Source organism: Panthera tigris, assembly GCF_018350195.1.
Source record: "Panthera tigris isolate Pti1 chromosome A1 unlocalized genomic scaffold, P.tigris_Pti1_mat1.1 chrA1_random_Un_scaffold_58, whole genome shotgun sequence".
Lineage (NCBI taxonomy): Eukaryota > Metazoa > Chordata > Mammalia > Carnivora > Felidae > Panthera > Panthera tigris.
Genome location: NW_024962143.1, coordinates 145,093 through 164,156, shown reverse-complemented (window position 1 = coordinate 164,156; position 19,064 = coordinate 145,093). Strand labels below are relative to the sequence as shown.

The 19,064-nt window shown below is 46.3% G+C and overlaps 1 protein-coding gene across 1 annotated transcript in view; it reads right to left on the bottom strand.

Annotated features, from left to right (window-relative positions):
• The window catches only part of LOC122236176 (translation initiation factor IF-2-like), a 29,353-nt gene that overhangs the window by 4,040 nt on the left and 6,249 nt on the right, over nucleotides 1-19,064 (bottom strand). Inside the window, exon 5 of the mRNA XM_042977068.1 lies at nucleotides 8,755-8,801. Within this exon, the coding sequence (XP_042833002.1) occupies nucleotides 8,755-8,801 (47 nt within the window). The remainder of the gene's footprint in view (nucleotides 1-8,754; nucleotides 8,802-19,064) is intronic.

Below are 19,064 nucleotides of genomic sequence, written 5' to 3'. Positions count from 1 at the left end.
TAATCATTTCCAAGTAATAATTCAGTATACAATATGATTCTTGTTTAAACTTTTTTGTACCAGTAAGATCAAACATCACGTTTCAGAGATTATACACATTCAATAAATCAATATTAATTGTGCTTTTTATCAGATTCACTTAAATAGCATTATATATTTAATATACACATATTATATATATTAATATAATACACATAATATATTATATATATAATATACACATATTATATATACGTATACACACACACACGTATATATGTATACATATACATGTGTTTGTGTGTGTGTGTGTGTGCGTGTATATATGTATCTGTTCTCCGTTATCTAAAACTAAAATAAAATAGGTAGGAATTTATTTTATTCATGTGATAGTTTTTCTGTTTAAGCTAACCCTATCTTTGGTTTAATCTCTACAAGTATTATTTCAAGACCACATGTCGTAAGCTATATATAATTCCTACCATGTCTTTTGTTTACCTTACACATTCTAAATAATATTTGCCTTATTTCAGATGCAGCGGGAGTTAGAGAAAAGAATAACCAGAGCACTAGAAGAAGGTATGTTGCCAAAATGTATGAAGTTAGATATCATTGATATCTGAAATAAACTATAAATAGTAAATGGCATCCCTTTCCATTGTTTGGATAATAGATACTACATTCACATTTTTTTGTACATATCTAATAAAAAATGTAAAAGCATGAGCATAATGAAGAACACACTTCTTCCTCATTTAGTCCTCATGTTTCATAGCTCTTTTAAAATCTCCCACAAGTCTAGGGGCACCCAGGTGGCTCAGTCGGTTGGGCGACTGATTTCAGCTCAGGTGGGTTCAGGCCCCACAGAGGGCTCTGTGCTGAAAGCTCGGAGCCTGGAGCCTGCTTCAGATTCTGTGTCTCCCTCTCTCTGTGCCCCTGCCCGCTTGTGGTTTGTCTCTCTCTCAAAAATAAATAAACGTTAAAGAAGTTTTTTCAATCTCCCTAAGTCTATATATCTGTTATTATTTCTGGCGACAATCTTCCTTCACTGGTGCCATCCCTATGGAACTGTCAACCTGCACAAGTCTCAGAAAAGGTGTGCTTTATCAAATTGTTGTTTCTGCTAGTGATAGAAGACCCAAAAAGCCAAAGTCATCTTAGTAATGCTTGGTTAAGTAATTAGAGGTCATATAACTGCCATTGACAGGTAAAGGGTTTCAATCTTCACTCATTGATTTTGTCATTGCTTTTGCCCTTGGGTAAAACTTCAAATTCCTTAGCATGGAATGAAAACACCCAAATCAGTTTGCTTCTTGCCAGATGATTCAGCCTTGTCTCTCACTATTTGCCCTACTCTGCTGCTTTGCTCTAGCACCTTGTCAAACTAAACTACCCATAATTGCACAAGTGTTCTTCCTCACTTCTAGCTCTTTGTATGTGCTTCTTCCCTCTACCTAGCATACTTTTTCCTTGTCCTTCAGGTATCAGCTGACATATCACCTTCACCAAAGAGCAGACAATATTGACACAAAGCTGGGATGTCCCTTCCGTATGTTCCAGTAGTGCTGTGTTTTATACCTGTCACTTACATCTGTATACTTGGCTCTGTTTGGAAATGCCTGTTTGATTTTTCCGTTTATAGTTTATGATTGTTCAGGGTGGACTGTGTCCTCATCTTGTAATTTCACCTTGTAATGAAAAAACCAGAAACTCTGATATTTATCCACAATAGCAATTAATTCAGTGTGCAACCCTGAGCAAAATATATTTAATACTAATCTTGGGTTTCATATTGCAGTTGTACGTAGGTATTTTTCATTTTTCTTAACACTCATAAAGGCCCCAACTTTCTTTTTTCTTTTCTTTTCTTTTCATCTTCTTTTTTTTTTAATCACTTGTAGTGAAAAGTATTTTGGAGAAAGAAGATAATTCTTTCTTTTCCTTTTCAGCTGCTACCGAATTTGAATGAGGATCCTGTAGAACGCCTTTAGTATCTACTGATGATTCAATTCTAAATCAGGATCCAGTATGGAAAGCGTCACGAGAATATGTACAGATTTTGAACAAAAATTATATGATTTGAAAAATAAATAGAAAAAATTTACTGGATGCTTACAAAACATTTTCATTGTTTCCCAATTGAACACACTATATGGAAAAGTCTTGATTAAAGGAAAATGTTTTTGTATCATATGTGTGTAATGAAAATCTTTATAATATTTTAAACTATGTTTCTTGGCATCTCATTAACTTTTAAGCACATTTTGTACGTGGAAACCAGCACTAGAGGGTTTTACATACATCAGACTGCTCCACTACCAGCGGTTTGAACAGCACCCAAACAACCAAGTTGTCATTAACACTTCAGTAGTGTTCATGGATGGCTTTTTGTATTTTCCAATTTTTATGACTATATGTGGGCCTAAAGATTTAGACATTATTTTGATGTATTCCTGCTATGGCTATTGCCAATGTTTGTACATATTACATTTTTTTTATAGTGCCATAAAACCTATCTACAATTTTAATTGTAAACACTGATTCGTAGCTCTTTCCACATGGAGAAATAAGATTTGCCTAAGGCTTTTCACCTTTTCTATTTATTTATTTATTTATTTATTTATTTATTTATTTTTTTGATTTGCTTTTTAGAAACAAAGTTAGAAAAAAGAAAAATTAGAGAAAAAAAAAAAGAACCCCCCCCCCCGCCCCAGAGCCATTTGCAAGTAAATTGCTAATGGGATGCCTGATTCCTGTAGCATTTAAATCCTACAAGTCAGTACATTCCACATAACTACCATACAACATTCACAATCAGAACATTAACTCTAATACACTGGATGCTTGAACAATGGGGTTAAGGGCTCTGACCACGCCCTCCACAGTCAAAAAGCCATGAACAACTTTTGACCCCCAAAGACTTAACCACTACTACTACCAATAATCTTTTGTGTATGTATCATACTCTATTCTTAAAATAAAGTAAGCTACAGAGAAAAATACCATGAAGAAAATTATGAAAGAAAATACATTTCCAGTACTGAAAAAAAAAAATCTGTGTGTAGTCAGTGCACCCATTAAAACTGTTTTGTTCAAGGTTTCAGTATAATTCTATCATTTATTCCTCATAATTCTTTTTAAGTTTGGTCACTTATCTGTAGTATACGTTATACCAAGGAAGGTCCTGCTCAGAGCCATGTATTGAATTCAGTTGTATGTCTTAGTCTCTTTCACTCTAGAACAGTTCCTTTGTCTTTCCTTGACTTTCATGACTTTTAACCTTTTGACGACTAAATTCCAGTAATGTGGAATGTCTTTCAACGTGGATTTTTCTTAGGTTTCCTTATGGTAAAATTCAGATCATACATTTTTCGCAAGAGTATCACTACAACCTACTCTTTGCATCCTATCATGTGACCTACAATTTTGATTTGTCCCCATACTGGTGATGTTAATGTTGGCCACTGGAGGTACTATCTGCCAGGTTTCCACTTTCCAATTATTTAGTATTTTATGGGGAAGTACTTTGAGACATGTAAATATCTCCTTTCTCAGACACCCTGTGCCAGGCCACCTCTTCTGCAGATGATTTGCCCCCCTGCAGGTTCTGAAAACCCCCGCTGGGCTATTCTTCCCCTGTGCAGATGCCTCCCTACCCTGTTCAGTCTGTGATACTTCATTATTCTATACCATTCACCTTTCAGGGATGCTCTCACTTGAGCTCCAACACTGTGCAGGGTGACTGTCCTACACGTAATGCCTTCCCCATTCTAAGCTCCAACACCTCACTCTGGACCCCAACTCCATGCCTCTGTCTCTAGGACTGGGAACTAAAATGTTGGGGATGAGAAAGAAGAAAGGAAGGAAGGGCTCCACAGGTCTTTTATAATCAACTTGGCAAGCTCTCCAAAGCCGTTTCTCATTGGAATTGCATCGAATCGGCCAACAGTTTGTAAGGAAAGACATTTCTTATACTGATTTTTCCAAACAACTAGTCTTTTAATTGTCTAAGCTTATTCCCCACAATATATTGTTTCTTACTCGAGTGTTTTATCTGCAGATTCCTTTGCATTTGGTACATGCAGCGACATATAATCTATAAATAGTGGCATTTTTGTTTCCAATTCCTAGAGCTTTCATTTTTTTTTCTTTCCTACTACAAGAATGACGTTGAGTAAATGTGAGGATAGTGAGTGTTCATGTCTTCTTGAAATTGCAACATGTAACAGTAGTTTTCTATAATTATGTAGATAGTGGGGTTTTTAAAAGTGTATGTCTTTTATCAGTCTCTTAGTTTGCTCTTGCCGTTTACATCAGATCACCATCAACACAGTGCCTTAAAGCCACACGCATTTATCTCACATTTTTATGGGCCAGAAGCTAAGCAATGGCTTAGCTGGGTCCTTTGTTCAGGTTCTCACAAGGCTGTAGCCAAGGTGTCCGCTAGAATGCGCTTCCCCATTTGGGTGCTTCAACGGGGAAGAATCTCCTTCCAAGCCCATTGAGTTTGTTTTTAAGAGAATTTCCTTGTGACTGTATGACTGGACTCATTTCCACAGCTCTTTGCTAGTTGTCGGCTAGTTGGAGGCTTAGGTCCTAAGCGTTCCCAGACACTTGTCTTAGTCCTTTTGGGCTGCTCTAACAAAATACCATAGGCTTATGAAAAAAAAAAGTTTTATTTTTCACAGTTCTGGAGGCTGGGAAGTCCAAAATGAAGGCACTGGCAGATTCAGTGTACAGCGACGGCCTGCTTCCTGGTTCATGGATGCTGGTCTTCCTGCTTGGTGCAGGGCCAAGGGAGCTCTCACAGCCCTCCTTTATAAGGGCACTAATCCCATTCATGAGGGCTCCACCTTCGTGACTTCATCATTTCCCAAATCCCCCACTTCTAAATACTATCACGTTGAACATTAAGAATTAACACATGAATTTGGGTGAGTGGGGACACAAATATTCAGCCTAGAGCAAGGCTGTTCCTTGTTCTTGGCCACGTAGACTTCCTCAATACAGCCGCTTAGTTTAGGAGGCCAGCAAGGAGAATGTCACTTCAGAGAAGGCTCAGTCCTCCTTGAAGGGTGTTCACGTGATTAGATCAGGTTTGCCTAGCATAATCCTCTTTTGATTGACTCTGAATTAACTGAATTATGTCTGCAACATTCCTTTACATTTGCCATATTCTAATAGCTAGAGTCAAGTCACAGATCTTAAGAGAAAAGAATTATAAAGAAAAGGTGACAACACTAAAGGGCAGATATTATGGGGTCACTTAGGGTCTTTCTGCTACAAGTATATTAAGGAAGTTCCCTTATAATACTAGTTTTCTAAGTTCTGTCATGAATGAATATTGAATGTTAAAAGATGTTTATTTCACATCTATTGAGATAATTTTTTTTAACTGTTTATTTTTGAGAGAGACCAAGCAAGCCAGCAGGGGAGGGACAGAGAGAGAGGGAGACAGGATCTGAAGCAAGCTCTGCGCTGACAGTGGCGAGCCCAATGCGAACCCCACGTGGGGCTTAAACTCACATACTGTGAGATCATGACCTGAGCCTAAGTTGGATGCTTAACCGACTGAGCTACCCAGGTACCCTGAGATAAGTTTTAAAAATATTTGTGAATGGGGGGAGGGGCCAAGATGGCGGAACAGCATGGAAGTTTTGTGTGTGTCTCCCATCCATGAAATACAGCCAGGCCAACACGAAACCATCCTACACACCTAGAACACTGATTGGAGGACTAACACAACAATCTGCACAACCTGAACCACAGAATTCAGCAGGAATTTACCCCAAAAGAAACAGCATGAAGAAACGACAGCCAGGGATTTAACCAACACAGATACAAGCAAGATGTCTGAACCAGAATTTAAAATCACGATAATAAGAATATTAGCTGGGGTCGAAAATAGATTAGAATCCCTTTCTGCAGAGATAAAAGAAGTAAAAAATAGCCAGAATGAAATTAAAAATACTGTAACTGAGCTGCAATCACGGATGGATGCAGGGGCGGCAAGGATGGACAAGGCAGAACAGAGAATCCGTGATATACAGGACAAACTTATAGAGAATAACGAAGCAGAAAAAAAGGAGGGAGATTAAGGCAAAAGAGCACGATTTAAGCATTAGAGAAACCAGTGACTCATTAAAAAGGAACAACATCAGAATCATAGGGGTCCCAGAAGTGGAAGAGAGAGAAATAGGGGTATTAGGGTTATGTGAGCAAATCATAGCGGAAAACATTTACGAAACCTGGGGAAAGACACAGACATCAAAATCCAGGAAGCACAGAGGACCCCCATTAGATTCAACAAAAACCGACCATCAACAAGGCATATCATAGTCAAATTCACAAAATATTCAGGCAAGGAGAGAATCATGAAAGCAGCAAGGGAAAAAAAAAAAAGTTCCCTGACCTAAAAGGGAAGACAGATCAGGTTTGCAGCAGACCTATCCACAGAAACTTGGCAGGCCATAAAGCAGTGGCGGGATATATGCAGGGTGCTGAATCAGAAAAATATGCAGGGGCGCCTGGGTGGCTCAGTCGGTTAGGCGTCCAATTTCAGCTCTGGTCATGATCTCGCGGTCTGTGAGTTCGAGCCCTGCTTCGGGCTCTGTGCTGACAGCTCAGAGCCTGGAGCCTGCTTCAGATTCTGTGTCTCCCTATCTCTCTGCCCCTCTTCTGCTCATGCTCTGTCTCTCTCTCTCTCTCTCTCTCTCTCTCTCTCTGTCAAAAATAAATAAACATTAAACAAATAAAATAAAAAAAAATAAATGCAGCCAAGAATTCTTTATCCAGCAAGGCTGTCACTCAAAATAGGAGAGAGAAAAAGTTTCCCAGACAAACAAAAATTAAAGGAATTTGTGACCACTAAACCAGCCCTGCAAGAAATTTTAAGGGGGACTTTCTGAGGGAAGAAAAGTTGAAAAAATATATATATACATATATATATATATATATATATATATATATATATATATATATATCAAAAGCAACAAAGATTAGAAAGGAGCAGAGAACACCACCAGAAACTCCAAGTGTACAAGCGTCATAATGGCAATAAATTCATATCTTTCAGTACTCACTCTAAATGTCAGTGGCCTCAATGCTCCAATCAAAAGGCATAGGGTAACAGAATGGATAAGAAAACAAGGTCCATCTATATGCTGTTTACAGGAGACCTAGTTTAGACCTAAAGACACCTTCAGATTGAAAATAAGGGGATGGAGAACCATCTATCATGCTAATGGTCAATCAAAGAAAGGTAGAGTAGCCATACTTATATCAGACAATCTAGACTTTAAAATAAAGACTGTATCAAGGGATGCAGAAGGGCATTATGTCATAATCAAGGTGTCTATCCACCAAGAAGACCTAACAATTGTAAACATTTATGCGCCAAATGTGACAGCACCCAAATATGTAAATCCATTAATCACAAACATAAAGAAACTCATCGATAGTAATACCATAATAGTAGGAGACTTCAACACCCCACTCACAGCAGTGGACAGATCATCTAATCAAAAAAAAAATCAACAAGGGAACAATGGCTTTGAATGACACACTGGACCAGATGGACTTAACAGATATATTCAGAACATTTCATCCTAAACCAGCAGAATATACTTTCTTCTCCAGTGCACATGGAACGTTCTCCAGAATAGACCATATACTGGGACATAAATCAGCCCTAAGTAAGTACAAAAAGATTGAGATCATACCGTGCATATTTTCAGACCACAACACTATGAAACTCGAAATCAACCACAAGAAAATATTGGGAAAGGTAACACATACTTGGAGACTGAAGAACATCCTACTAAAGAATGAATGGGCCAACCAAGCAGTTAAAGAGGAAATGGAAAATATATGGAAGTCAATGAAAGGGATAACACCACAACCCAAAACCACTGGGACACAACAAAGGTGGTTATAAGAGGAAAATATATAGCAATCCAGGCCTTCCTAAAGAAGGAAGAAAGATCTCAGATACACAACCTAACCTTACGCCTTAAGGAGCTGGAAAAAGAACAGCAAATAAAACCCCAAACCAGCAGAAGACAGGAAATAATAAAGATTACAGCAGAAATTAATGCTATCGAAACACAAACAAACAAAAACAAACAAACAAAAAAAAAACAAACCAGAAAAATACCAGTAGAACAGATCAATCAAGCCAGAATCTGGTGCCTTGAAAGAATTAACAAAATTGATAAACCACTAGCCAGTCTGGTCAAAAAAGAAAAAAGGAAAGGACCGAAATAAATAAAATCAAGAATGAAAGAGGAGAGATCACAACCAACACAGCAGAAATAAAAACAATAATAAGAGAATAGTATGAGCAATTATATGCCAATGAAATGGGTAATCTGGAAGAAATGGACAAATTCCTAGAAACATATACACTACCAACACTGAAACAGGAAGAAATAGAAAATTTGAACAGACCCATAACCAGTAAGGACATCGAATTAGTAATCAAAAATCTGCCAAAAAACAAGAGTCCAGGGCCAGATGGCTTTCCAGGGGGAATTCTACCAAACATATAAGGAAGAGTTAGCACCTATTCTCTTGAAACTGTTCCAAAACATAAAAATGGAAGGAAAACTTGCAAACTCTTTCTATGAAGCCAGCATTACCTTGATTCCAAAACCAGTCAGAGACCCCACTACAAAGGAGAACTATAGACAACTTTCCCTGAGGAACATGGATGCAAAAATTCTCAACAAGATATTAGCCAACCGGATCCAACAATACATGAAAAGTATTACTCACCACGACCAAGCGGGATTTATACCTGGGATGCGGGGCTGGTTCAATATCTGCAAAACAATTAACATGATTCATCACATCAATAAAAGAAAGGGCAAGAACCATATAACCCTCTCAATAGATGCAGAGAAAGCATTTGACAAAATACAGCATCCTTTCTTGATAAAAAACCTCAAGAAAGTAGGGAGAGAAGGAGCATACCTCGAGATCATAATGCTAATATCATCCTCAGTGGGGAAAAATGGGAGTTTCCCCTCTAAGGTCAGGAACAAGACAGGGATGTCCACTCTCACCACTGTTACTCAACATAGTATTGGGAGTCTTAGCCTCTGCAATCAGACAACACAAAGAAATAAAAGGCATCCAAATCAGCCAGGAGGAGGTCAAACTTTCCCTCTTCGCAGATGACACGATGCTCTATATGGAAAACCCCAAAGATGCCACACAAAACTGCTAGAATGGATTCATGAATTCAGCAAAGTTGCAGGATATGAAATCAATGCGCAGAAATCAGTTTCATTCCTATACACCAACAATGAAGCAACAGAAAGAGAAATCAAGGAATCGATCCCATTTACAGTTGCACAAAAAGCCACAAAATACCTAGGAATAAATCTAACCAAAGAGGTGAAAAATGTATATACTGAAAACCACAGAAAGCTTATGAAAGAAATTGAAGAAGACACAAAAAAATGGCAAAAAGATTCCATGCTCCTGGATAGGAAGAACAAATATTGTTAAAATGTCGATACTACCCAAAGCAATCTACATATTCAATGCAATCCCTATCAAAGTAACACCAGCATTCTTCACAGAGCTAGAACATATAATCCTAAAATGTGTATGGACCCAGAAAAGGCCCCAAAGAGCCAAAGCAATCTTGAAAAAGAAAACCAAAGCAGGAGGCATCATAATCCGAGACTTCAACCTATACTACAAAGCTGTAATCATCAAGACAATATGGTACTGGCACTAGAACAGACACTCAGATCAATGGAACAGAATAGAGAACCCAGACATGGACCCACAAACGTATGGCCGACTAATCTTTCACAGAGCAGGAAAGAATATCCAATGGCATAAAGACAGTCTCTTGAGCAAGCGGTGCTGGGAAACTGGACAGCGACATGCAGAAGAATGAACCTGGACCACTTTCTTACACCATACACAAAAATAAACTCAAAATGGATGGAAGACCTCAATGCAAGACAGGAAGCCATCAAAATCCTCAAGGAGAAAGCAGGCAAAAACCTCTTTGATCTTGGCCGCAGCAACTTCTTATTCAACACGTCTCCGGAGGCAAGGGAAACAAAAGCAAAAATGAACTAGTGGGACCTCATCAGACAAAAAAGGCTTCTGCACAGAGAAGGAAACAATCAGCAAAACGAAAAGGCAACTGACAGAATGGGAGAAGGTATTTGCAAATGATATATCAGATAAAGGGTTAGTATCCAAAATCTACAAAGAACTTCTCAAACTCAACCACCCAAACAACAAATAATCCAGTGAAGAAATGGGCAAAAGACATGAATAGACACTTCTCCAAAGAAGACATCCAGATGGCCAACTGACACATGAAAAAATGCTCCACATCACTCATCATCAGGGAAATAAAAATCAAAACCAAACTGAGCTACCCCCTTCTGCCTGTCAGAATGGCTCACATGAACAACTCAGGCCACAACAGATGTTGGCGAGGATGTGGAGAAGGAGGATCTCTTTTGCATTGTTGGTGGCAATGCAAGCTGGTGCAGCCACTCTGGAAAACAGTATGGAGTTTGCTCAAAAAAACGAAAAATAGAACTACCCTACGACCCAGCAATTGCACTACTATGCATTTATCCACGAGATACAGGTGTGCTGTTTCGAAGGGACACATGCACCCCATGTCTATAGCAGCACTATCAACAATAGCCAAAGTATGCAAAGGAGCCCAAATGTCCATCGATGGATGAATGTATAAAGAAGATGTGGTATCTAGATACAATGGAATATTACTCGGCAATCAAAAAGAATGAAATCTTGCCATTTGCAACTACATGGATGGAACTGGAGGGTATTATGCTAAGTGAAATTAGTCAGTCAGAGAAAGACAAAAATCATATGACTTCACTCGTATGAGGACTGTAAGAGACAAAACAGATGAACATAAGGGAAGGGAAAATAACATAATATAAAAACAGGGAGGGGGACAAACCAGAAGAGACTCACAAATATGGAGAACAAACTGAGGGTTGCTGGAGGGATAGTGGGAGGGGGGATGGGCTAAATGGGCAAGGGCACTAAGGAATCTACTCCTGAAATCTTGTTTCACTCTATGCTAACTAATTGGGATGTAAATTCTGAAAAATAAAAAATTAAATTAAAAAAGTAAAAATAAAAAAAAATAAAGTATTTGTTAATGTGGGGAATTACATTATTTGCTCATGTTAAAACAACTTTGCATTTCTCAGATTAACTGAATATAGTTGTGATTTCATTCATTTTTTTTTCTTTTCATGATTTTATTTTTTTGATGTTTATTTTTGAGAGAGAGAGAGAGACCGAGCGTGAGCAGGGGAGGGGCAGAGAGAGAGGGAAACACGGAATCTGAAGCAGGCTCCAGGCTCTGAGCTGTCAGCACAATATCATGACCTGAGCTGAAGTGGTCAACCAAGTGAGCCACCCAGGTGCCTCTATTTTAGTTTATTTGGGAGAGAAAGACAGAGAGAGAGAGAGAGAGGAGAGAGAGAGAGAGCACACAAGAGTGGGGGGGGGGCAGAGGGAGAGAGAGAGAGAATCTTAAGCAAGCTCCAGGCTCGATGCGGAGTCAGACGCAGGGCTCAATCCCATAACCCTGGACTCCTGACCTGAGCAGAAATCAAGAGTCGTATGCTTAAACCACTGAGACACCCAGGCGTCCCTCGGGGCCTACATTTTCATTTGGCACTGGGCCCCACAAATTCTGTCGCTGCAAAGTCCCCACGAGGGCAAGTCCCCCCTCCCCCCACCCCACCCAACCTCCTCCCACAAGACCCTCCCCTCGAACCCACCGCACACTAGTCTCCCTCAGAATGAAATCCAAACTCCTCTCTGGGCCCACAGACCCCGCCAATCTAGTCCTGGAATCTTTGCTGCCCTCGCCGCCCTCATCCACACGGCTCCAGTCACAGTCCCCACCTGTCTGTCTCAGGGTCCTCCCAATGGCTGCTCCTTGGCCTGGAATGTGTCTGCCTGCTCAGAGGGGCCCTCCTGGCCCTCCAGCTACAGCGGCTGTCCCCTGCCCAGGTCTTCTTCTCCCCAGCACTCACAGCGGAAGCTAGCCATCTCCTTGTTTACCTGTTCATGGTTTGTCTCCCCCACCCACACCCTGGCGCTCAGAATGTCAACAGGAGAGCAGGGTCATCTTAAGCCTGCAAGCCTCAGTCACCAGTCACCAGTCACAGTGGAGCCCCACCCCTTAGAACAAAGCCTGGCCTGGAGCAGACGCTCCCTAAACAACTGGTGCCTGAGGACACACCTTGCCTGAGAAGTGATGACAAGTACCATCTAGTGTGGGGAGGCAGGCCCGGCCAGTGCGAGCCCATACGTGGCAGGGTGTTCTCCCCTGATCCCAGGCCCAGAGAACCCACCCCCCCACTCCCCGCACTCCCCATCTGGATCCTCACTGCCGCTGAGATCAGCACAGGGTGTAGGGCAGTGCCAGACCCTCCCACCAGGCTCCCCCATCCTCCAGGGGGACAATGTACAAAGGGCCACTTCAGCACGGAGCTTCAGCTCCATCTCCATCTCACAGGCCTGAGGTGGGGGAGGGGAGGGGAGGGTGTGCCCCAGCCCTCTTCTGTCCTCTTGGAGCCTGCTCTAGCACAGGGCAAGGAGGGTGACAGATTCAAGCTATAGTGCAGAGAGGCTTTGTTACAAGAGCTGCGCCTTGAGGCCTGGGGGAGATGCCCTTGCACAGCGAGTGGATGAGACACATCAATGCACAGGGTCAGCGTGCCGGGGCAGAGAGTGGTCCCCGTTTACCCAGGTAGCAGGAGTGGAGTGGTGCTCCCCCATGTGTACAGGGCACAGTTGCGAGGTGCAGCCGTGCACTCAAGAGGCTAAAGTGCCTGTAGGGTGAAGGGAGAGAGACGAGCAGACCCGGCGGGGTCTGGGCCAAGCTGGAGGGCAGAGGCCTGGGCTCAGAGTTGGCTCCCATCCTGCCTGGGACCCTCCGCTGCAAAACCAGGCACAAAGAACTTGCTCCAATAGTGGTTCCCAAAACCTGAGCTGATAACCCAAGATGTGACCATCCACCCAGCCTCCTAGGCCAGGAGCCCGGCAGTCATCCTGAATCTGGCTTCTCGCTGACCTCGAGCTCCCCATCGCCAGGCACATCTCTTCGATGCCCAGGTACTTGTCGTCCCACGCTGCCTGCGCCACCATCCACGCTCACCTGGACAACAGCAGCAGCCTTGCCAGGGAAGGGGCTCCTGGCTTGTGCCCCACGAGCCAAGCAAAAGCCACATCTGATGTTGTCCCTCTCAGCTTGGAACACCTGCTCCCAGGATAAAGTCCAAATCCTCTAGGAGGCTCAGAGTTTCTGTGTAATCTTTCACTCCCTGCCCAGGTAGGCTCAGCTGAACTGCACTTCCCCCAGACTGAGGAAGGACTGAGCTGCCTCACCCCTGGCCTGCCCCGCAGGGCTTCTCACCCTACACTGGATGGTGCTGACCAACTCTCCTGGGGCCCCAGCACAGAGCCTGATGCAAAGGAGGTGCTGACGACAGCCCCCCCCTCTGCCCCCAAATCCACACACCTGCACCTGCAGTCAGTGCTGCTGGGCTCTGGGCTCTCACAACTGGTCTCGGGTTGGAAAAAGTCTAGTCCTGCCTGGGCAAAGCACACCCCAATGAGGTGGCTCATGTACAGGAATTCGACGGGTCCCCCACAATGGGAGGGAAGTGGTGGAGAGCAGAGACACAGGGAAGGGCTCCAGCCTTCAAAGCCCTCTGAGCAGGATGGCTGATGGTCCGGAGGAGACCCGGCAAGGAAGGAGGGGAAACAGGAAGGGATCTCAGTTCACCCCTGGGTGCTCAGTTCACCCCTGGTTCACCCCATCAGTGCCTGGCACCATGCCCGGCTGCTGCTGGCTCAAAGGATGGGCTGGGACCCTGGCTCTGCCCCCCGCCCCCAACTCTGGAATCCTACTCTCTTGGAGGCAGAAAAGCGGGGGCTGGTAATGCTGCCTCACGGGGATCTGGGGAAGTGACCAGGCTGCTCCTGGCCCAGATCCTACAGCTCCGGCTCTCTGGGAGCCCGATCAAGGTATTCCACCTCCTTCAGGAGAGGTGGCCTGGAGCAGGTGCGCCTGGGGAGCCTCTGTGGAGCTGGAACAATGAGCCCTTTCTCTTTTCCCTTCCCAATCCACCTCTGCCCACCCCTGCTTTCGAGGGGCCGTGGTGCCCTCGGCTCAGGACCCAACTGTCTCCACCGGGGGACACTCAATAATCCCTCACCAAATGGCACAGGGCACCATGCAGGGCTGTAGGCACCAGGGCCTCCTCCTTCGTATGGAGCCGCCAGTCTGTTCTTGCTCCTCTGATTAGTCTTTTCCCTCTGCTAGATCCCAAGAGCATTCCAGAAAAGGGCCACAAGTGCCCAAATGTCCCACTGAGTGTGAGAAAGAAGAGAAAGGAACAGCAGTGACCAGACCATCACCACAAGGGGACAGAGTCATTCAGGAGTCAAGTGGCCAGGGTCCAGGCCTTAGCAATGCCACTAAGCTTGCCGGGAGAGCCTGAGCACCAGGTGAAGTGCTCCATCTTGTCTCGCCATCACGTGACCATTTCACAGAGGGGGAACCTGAGGTTTGGAGAGGGGACAGGACTCGCCCCAGGTCAGGCAGCAGCGAGCTGTGGAGAGGTCCTGGCTCAGCAGAGACCACGTGCGTGCCACTGCAGCTCACCAATGCTCAAGAGCTCCCCGTTCCTGCCGGACCTCAGTTTCCCCCACTGACCACCGGGGGCACAGACTGGATCTTCCAGCTTCTGGCTGACTTGAGTGTTCCAGGTTCTAGAAGGCCCACATTCTAGGTCTGCTGCTCCATCTTCCTCCTCTGAGTTCCGTGATCCCGCTTCTCTGGTCTGGATCACGGGGTTCTACTTTCCAGGTGCTGTGTTCTGGTGTCTGGTCCCCAAGTTCACCTCTCAGAAAGGTCTGCAGCCCAGGCAGGTTCTCCAGCCCACATGCTTCATTTTCATTCCCTGTATTCTCTCCCAGCCCCCAGCAGTCGGGGCTCACAGGTCACCACCTGGAGCTCCGGTTCCGTCGGCCCTCGGGGCTGCTTTAGGGCATGAAAATAATTGGGGAGGCCTGTCTCAGGCCCCAGATCACTGGGCTGAATGGGATACTGGAGATCATACTCACAGCTGGGCAGGAACCCCCTTCCCCACTCTTCCCTGTGTCTCCAGGACCACGTTTCTGACCACCCCCAGCCCTGCTGGCTTCTGCCCCCACCAGTCCGCACGGCGACAGCCCCCAAGATGGCACTTCCCGAGGACAGAGACCTTGGGTCATTTTTCTTTGGGGTCAGAGCCTGACTTCCTTAGTGGGTGTCTGTTAAACACTTGCAGAATGAATTAACCAGGTGTGCCCGGAGTCCCGGTAGGATTACACACTGTCACAGCCTCAAAGACCAGAGTTCACATATGACAGAGATGCTCACGCTGTTTGTGCGTGCAGGTGATGTGCACAAAACACGTGCTCAAAAACACAGACACGTCACACCCTCAAGTCAGCAGAGCTGTGCCCCTGGCACCTAGCCTGGGCCCTGGCACTTGGCTGAATGACAGCTGACCAAATGAATGGGTGCTCTGTACTAGGTATATGGGGGAGACGGAGATCGAATCCTCACCCAGGATCAAGGCTCAGCTGTGATTCCAAAGACCATTTCCACGAGGTCGAACTTGACTACATTGTAGGTAGACCCCCTGGAAAGGCACTTCGGGGCCGGAGTCAGTAGGAAGGCAGTCAACAGTGCTATGCACCCACCTGGGCACCCGGATGGAGGTGAAGCAAATAGCCCTAGGGCCACCTCTGGCTGGGAGGGGCAGAGGGCAGCCTGGGGTGGGATGGGGTGGGGTGGCTTTCCAGGTGGAGGTGGGAAGGTGAGGGCCCTGAGGCCCAAGCCACACGACAGGAAGGACAGCAGAGGTTTGAATGAAATTCTGGGTGTGCTACTTCCCAGTAGCCCCAGGTCTCTCGCTGACCCAAATTCTGAGAAAGAGACACATAGGCTAAGCTGTCTGCCCCAGGCACGCCTGTTCTGGGGGATGGGCCCGGGGCCAGGGTCCCTCTGGAAGCCACTGACACTTGGTGACCCCAGAGTCTCATGAATGGGGAGCTGGCTGTTCTCAGGGCACCTTTTCTTAGACCTCTCTCCTTTACATGGTAACTTCATTTTTCTGGCTATAAAGGTTTCACCTACAACCTAGGAAATGTGAAAATCACAGCGAAAGAAGGGTAATATCACCCACCATCCCTGGCCTAACATTTGGGCCTAAGTTCTCACAGGCTTTTTTTCCCGTGCACCTTCTTGCTAGAATGAGCTATCGATGTGGATTTCCTGCCAGCTTTTGGACAGCAAGCATTTTCTCTAAGGAGCTTTGTCCTCCACATGGGAAGACCGAGTGCAGACCTGAGCCCTGGGGACTTTGCTCTCCTGGGCTTCTTCCCATCCCCCTCAGACCTGACCTGGATCCTGCAGACAAATGTTCCAGCTGGGGACCGGAGTGGGGGAGGGGTACGGCCACATAGCCCTGGGCTCTCCTCTTACAAGACACAAAGGGACTACCAAACACTCCCCAGGGTGCTCTGGGTCAGTCCCAAGCACCTCGGGCCTTCAATGGTTCCTCTGTGAAATGGACGTGTTTGGCTAGCTCCCCAGCATGGTGTCCTCTCTGGGCTGCAGGGACAGTTGCCTGAACTGGGCTGCACCTTACAGCTGCTTTCCCTGTCCACTCCACTGGCATCTCAGATCAGGCCCTCAAGGTTCTCAGCATCTTGTGGAGCAGCCAGATGGAAATCCTGTCAGGGTGGGTCAGCCTGGCCCTTGGGGTGGGAGTCAGGCAGGGCTTCCTGGTGGGGTCTTAAAGGATGAGCCAGCACCTGCCAGGAGAGGAGGGGAAGGCCACTGCAGACAGAGGGATAGCATCTGCAAAGGCCCAGCGGTGGGGCGGGGCGGGGCGGGGGTGGGGGAGGTGTGTGTGGGGGAAGCCAGCACCTGGATTCTAGTCTGGGTGGGGTGCTCGTGCATTTTGCCCTCCCCACATGCCAGTGCCTGGAGGCAGACCACAGAGTCTGTTACATCCCCCACTGGTGGCTGTAGGACCACTGTCCCTACTCAGGTATGGCCCCGAACTTCCGTGACAGCAATAACACGCCAGGCCCCACAGCAGTCCTGGACACCCCTGAGAGGGGGTTTGCCTGGGGGCCCTTTGAGGCCAGGCTCTGTGGTTTAATGGCTCTGACAGAGGTCATCCCGCACACACAGAATGCCCCTGCCCCATTCCCTGGACCTCTCTGCCGTGGTGGAGGAGCCTCACACCCTCTGCTCTAGTCCTTATGGCAGGTATGACCTTGGACCCGTCACCCACACCCTGTGGGCCTTGGCTCAAAGACTGGAGACTGATCTGGGCTGTTCCAAGGTCCAGATGGGACCAGAGCTGGCTCTGCCTGAACTGACCACAGGGGTTCCCAAACACCTACTATGTGCCAGAGCCCTCAACACTGCCTCTTTGTTTCTCTCTCCCGCCAGGCCGGAGGCAGGATCTCTTCCCACCACCGCCCCTTACAGACACAGGAGGCCCCTGGATGCAGGTTTTTTGACCCTGGGATGTGGGCATAGGTGAAAATGTAGAGCCACACCTCCAAGCCACAGCTAGAACCAACTGAGATAATGTGTTACTGCTTCAGAAACTGTAGAGTGCAGACTCATTTATTTTTTTTTTCACACAATGGGCAAGGCCCCGTTCTGCAGGACCCCTCCCAGCTGTGTGACCCTACTAAGTCACCTGTCTAGGGCTCAGTTTCCATTGAACAAAATAAGGATTACATCAGCACCCCCTCCCAGGGCTCCTGAGATACTGAAATGAAATCAAGCAAGAAAGCACCAGCCCCTCACTCCCATCCGAGCCATAAATGAGTTCGGACCATTAATATTCACGGTCCTCAGAGATGGCCCGGAAGGCACCTTCTCCATCTTTTGCTTAAAACGGCCAATCTGCACTGCTTCTGGAAGTGGCCCTCACCTGTCACACGACCCATCACCATTCATTAAGCAGTTAAGAAACAGTCATCAAATGCCTTTTGCATGTTAGGCAAGGTGCCGGCCCCCAGAGAGTGCCTGTGTGCCCAGCCTAGAAGCCCCACCTGTCATGGGCAGCCCTCCCTTGTTCCGCCTTCCCCGGCCACCATTGCTCACCCACCATGATTCCCCCAGGCTGTGTGCCAGGCCCGGGTTAGCAAGAGTGGGGCCACGATCGACCGGTCCAGAGTATTACACAAGCTCTGTGGGGTCTGTGGCCAGCTGCGACCTGTTTCCAGAAGGGAACAGCAGCAGCAGGTGCCTGGATAAAGGCAAATTGGGGCGTGGGGGGTCAGTGTGGTGTGGTGTGTGCAGAGCTGGGTTAGGGTAGCAGGGGGCAGAGGCTGAGAACACAAGCGGGGGCAGGGTCATAGAGATCTGGGTTAAGGGCAAGGGAGTCTCTTAAAGCAGCCTGAACTCCACTGGGCCGGGCAGCGGTTCTGGGAGTCTGCAAGCTCTGTATCCCCAGGACAACATTTTAAAATTTGGGTTTCCAGCCCCCTCTCCCGTAGTGGGACTCTGACTCAGCGGGGTGTGGCAGGGCCTAGGAAGTCTGTATTTTCCCCAAGCCGCCCAGGTGAGGCTACACGGGGCTTCCAGAGACAGAGCCCCAGGACTATGGGGAAGAAGGGAGTGGCAATCAGGGCCACAAGGAGGGTGGCCTGGAGGCCAGGATACCAGTGACGTGGTTGTCTTGGGCGTCCAGGCTTCAGAGACCGTTCCCTTTTGAGTGACTGAGGGGTCTATCCAAGGGGCCCCATCGGGCTATGGGGGTCCTTCAGGCTGGATACAATCCCAGCCCCACCACTTCCCGGCCCTGTGCCCCGGGCCCCAGGCACCCTCAAAGTGCCAAAAGGGGAGAATAATAGTACCTGCTTCAAGGGAAGTTAGCAGGCATAGCTGAGATGATGCCGACAAAGTGCTTGGCCCAGCGCCCAGCACATAGTAAGTGCTCGATAAATAGCAGCAAATTATTACGACTCAG